The sequence below is a fragment of the Scomber scombrus genome, chromosome 8 (assembly GCF_963691925.1).
Source record: "Scomber scombrus chromosome 8, fScoSco1.1, whole genome shotgun sequence".
Classification (NCBI taxonomy): domain Eukaryota; kingdom Metazoa; phylum Chordata; class Actinopteri; order Scombriformes; family Scombridae; genus Scomber; species Scomber scombrus.
The window spans coordinates 32,152,290-32,155,923 of record NC_084977.1 but is presented as its reverse complement, the minus strand read 5'-3'; the positions used below and the strand labels follow the sequence as shown (position 1 = coordinate 32,155,923).

The following is a 3,634-nucleotide window of genomic DNA, read 5'->3' as shown; positions in this document are numbered from 1 at the left end:
CAGTAAAGTACAAGTACCTCAAACTGTACTGCAGTAAAGTAAAAGTACCTCAAACTGTACTACAGTAAAGTACAAGTACCTCAAACTGATACTAAATAATTGATGATATTCTCCGTGTCTCCAGGCTGAATAAATTCCTCCAGTACCTGACGGAGGCCGGCTTCAGGGTGAGTCGGACCCACTTCGACCCGACGGGGGTTCGAACCGACGCCACGCTGGTGCAGTTCAAATCTGTCCTCACTAAATACAGCGTTCCCACGGCCAGCCAGACGAGCGTGAGCGCCGAGAACGCGCTGTGACAGACCCGGCAGAGACTCCGGTTCTGTCTGACCCGGCAGAGACTCCGGGTCTGTCTGACCCGGCAGAGACTCCGGTTCTGTCTGACCCGGCAGAGACTCCGGTTCTGTCTGACCCGGCAGAGACTCCGGTTCTGTCTGACCCGGCAGAGACTCCGGCTCTGTCTGACCCGGCAGAGACTCCGGGTCTGTCTGACCCGGCAGAGACTCCGGTTCTGTCTGACCCGGCAGAGACTCCGGTTCTGTCTGACCCGGCAGAGACTCCGGTTCTGTCTGACCCGGCAGAGACTCCGGTTCTGTCTGCACTGAAACCTTCAAACACCCGCCGCCTGCTTCTTCCTGCTCATCGTGCTTTTACTAGAACAAAACATAGAAACTTCTTAAAATCCAGAAAAACCAAAACTGACTTTGATTTAAAACCAAACTGAGCCTCCGTTCTATTTATTTTAGTTTTGCTTTGTGTTTTTTCTTCATTAATTAGCTTATTAATTGTATTTTTATGTCTCTTTTGCCTTTTTAAAAACCATAATAAAAAAAGTCTTTCTGCTAAAAAAACTGAATCTTGTGGATCTTTTAGGGGTGTGATGTCACAGGGGTCAGTATGGGGGTTAAATTGTGTCATATATACTATATTTAGTTGAATTACTATGACATAAATGTAATCCTATACACAGTCTATCTGGAGTTGAACCACTAGATGGCAGCAAACACAAGAAAGACTAACATCAGACCTGCTGAAGCTTCTCCTGTCTGTTTCACTTATTAGTTTGTTTCTATTAGAACAAACTTCAAACTGTACTGCTGTGAAGTACAAGTACCTCAAACTGTACTACAGTAAAGTACAAGTACCTCAAACTGCACTGCTGTGAAGTACAAGTACCTCAAACTGTACTACAGTAAAGTACAAGTACCTCAAACTGCACTGCTGTGAAGTACAAGTACCTCAAACTGTACTACAGTAAAGTACAAGTACCTCAAACTGCACTGCTGTGAAGTACAAGTACCTCAAACTGTACTACAGTAAAGTACAAGTACCTCAAACTGTACTGCAGTAAAGTACAAGTACCTCAAACTACTACAGTAAAGTACAAGTACCTCAAACTGTACTACAGTAAAGTACAAGTACCTCAAACTACTACAGTAAAGTACAAGTACCTCAAACTGTACTACAGTAAAGTACAAGTACCTCAAACTGTACTACAGTTAAGTACAAGTACCTCAAACTACTACAGTAAAGTACAAGTACCTCAAACTGTACTACAGTAAAGTACAAGTACCTCAAACTACTACAGTAAAGTACAAGTACCTCAAACTACTACAGTAAAGTACAAGTACCTCAAACTGTACTACAGTAAAGTACAAGTACCTCAAACTGTACTACAGTAAAGTACAAGTACCTCAAACTACTACAGTAAAGTACAAGTACCTCAAACTGTACTGCAGTAAGGTACAAGTACCTCAAACTGTACTACAGTAAAGTACAAGTACCTCAAACTGTACTACAGTAAGGTACAAGTACCTCAAACTACTACAGTAAAGTACAAGTACCTCAAACTACTACAGTAAAGTACAAGTACCTCAAACTGTACTACAGTAAAGTACAAGTACCTCAAACTACTACAGTTAAGTACAAGTACCTCAAACTGCTACAGTAAAGTACAAGTACCTCAAACTGTACTACAGAGAAGTAAAAGTACCTCAAACTGTACTGAAGTAAAGTACATGTACCTCAAACTGTACTACAGTAAAGTACAAGTACCTCAAACCTTACTGCAGTAAAGTACAAGTACCTCAAACCTTACTGCAGTAAAGTACAAGTACCTCAAACGGTACTGCAGTTAAGTACAAGTACCTCAAACTGTACTACAGAGAAGTACAAGTACCTCAAACTGTATTACATTAAAGTACAACTACCTCAAACTGTACTGCAGAGAAGTACAAGTACCTCTAACTGTACTACAGTAAAGTACAAGTACCTCAAACTGTATTAAAGTACAGCACTGGTGTAAATGTACTTAGTTACTTTAGTTACTTTTACTCAGGTTATTACGGTTTTGTATTTATAAATAAATATAATTGAATCACAGCTGGATGACGTCATTAATTGGAGAATCGTGGCTGATTTTTAGACGCCTTTAGGGATAAAAATGTGAGCTAGTGTGTGTGTGTGTGTGTTTGTGTGAGAGAGAGTCACTGAATGACACAGTGTTCATAGGAGGGGAGGAGGAGGAGGAGGAGGAGGAAGGAGGGCGTGTTCCTCCCTCTCTCTCTCTCTCCTTCACTGCTGCAGATCGATGTGTCGCTGTTTGTACCTGAGGACTGAACCTTACCTGTGGATCCTCTTCCGGCAGCAGCACCATGGGATCCGCGACCAGTCTGCTGGATGAACCCACATCCAACTACATTAAAGGTAAAACATAATAATAATAATAATAATACATAATTAAATAAATAAAAACCCCTTTTAACGCATGCGGATTTACGCGTTTTGGAGCGACGCAGACGGACGTGTCATTAAACACAGAGGAGACTACAGCTGGTATTGCTTCTGTCGGGTTTAAAGAGGAAACTTTCACTTCTCTCTCTCACTCTCTCTCTCTCTCTCTCTTTCTATTCCCTCTGTTCTCTCTCTGTTGTTTCTGGAGCTTTAATCCGGTTGTTGATGATCAGTGGAAATCGGTGAATCGACCAAAAAGACGTGCGCCTTCTTTACGCTTCATGGGTTAACTCATGAATGTCAGCTTCAGCTCCTGGTTAATCTGAGTGTGTGTTTTATATATTTTATGAGCTGGATCTATATGTAAAGACTCAGCTGAGAGTTTCACCTTTTCATTTAAACACCCAGCAACACATTTAGTCTTAACTTTAGCTCTCATAGATCTGATCTCGCTGCTCTTAGAAACCTGTCAGGCTGGTTTCCTTCTAATCTTAAACACTGAGATATTCTCCTCCACTCACTTTCACCTTTCCCTCTGACAGACTGCATGCAGAGGAAAGAAAGAGAGGGTGTCATTCTTGGTTTTAGCCATGTTTTTATTCCTCTGTGGGAATAATGATCAGGTCACTCCTGCATTTCTAGTCCTGCAGGAAAGGTGAGGAGAGGGGCGAGTCCTCAGAGTGCCACGAACCTGTTTCCCCTTTTGTCTTCCCTCTGTCCCCTCCTGCTGCTGCTGCTGCTGCTGCTGGGTGTGTCCACAGGTTGTGTGATATGTAGGGAGGACAATAAATAGGTCAGCTGTTTGTTTAGTGTGTGAATGAGACTGTGAGAGGACTCAGGACAGGTGCAGATGCTTTCAGGTGTTCATGCAGAAGGTGAAAGATGCTGCTGCTGCGACTCA

The 3,634-nt window shown here is 42.5% G+C and overlaps 1 protein-coding gene across 1 annotated transcript in view; it reads left to right on the top strand.

The window, feature by feature from the left end:
* trmt1l (tRNA methyltransferase 1-like) overlaps positions 1–827 on the top strand; it is a 12,898-nt gene extending 12,071 nt beyond the window's left edge. The window contains exon 16 of the mRNA XM_062424943.1: positions 125–827. Within this exon, the coding sequence (XP_062280927.1) occupies positions 125–299 (175 nt within the window). The 3' untranslated portion in view covers positions 300–827. The remainder of the gene's footprint in view (positions 1–124) is intronic.
* Positions 828–3,634: the final 2,807 nt, after the last annotated feature.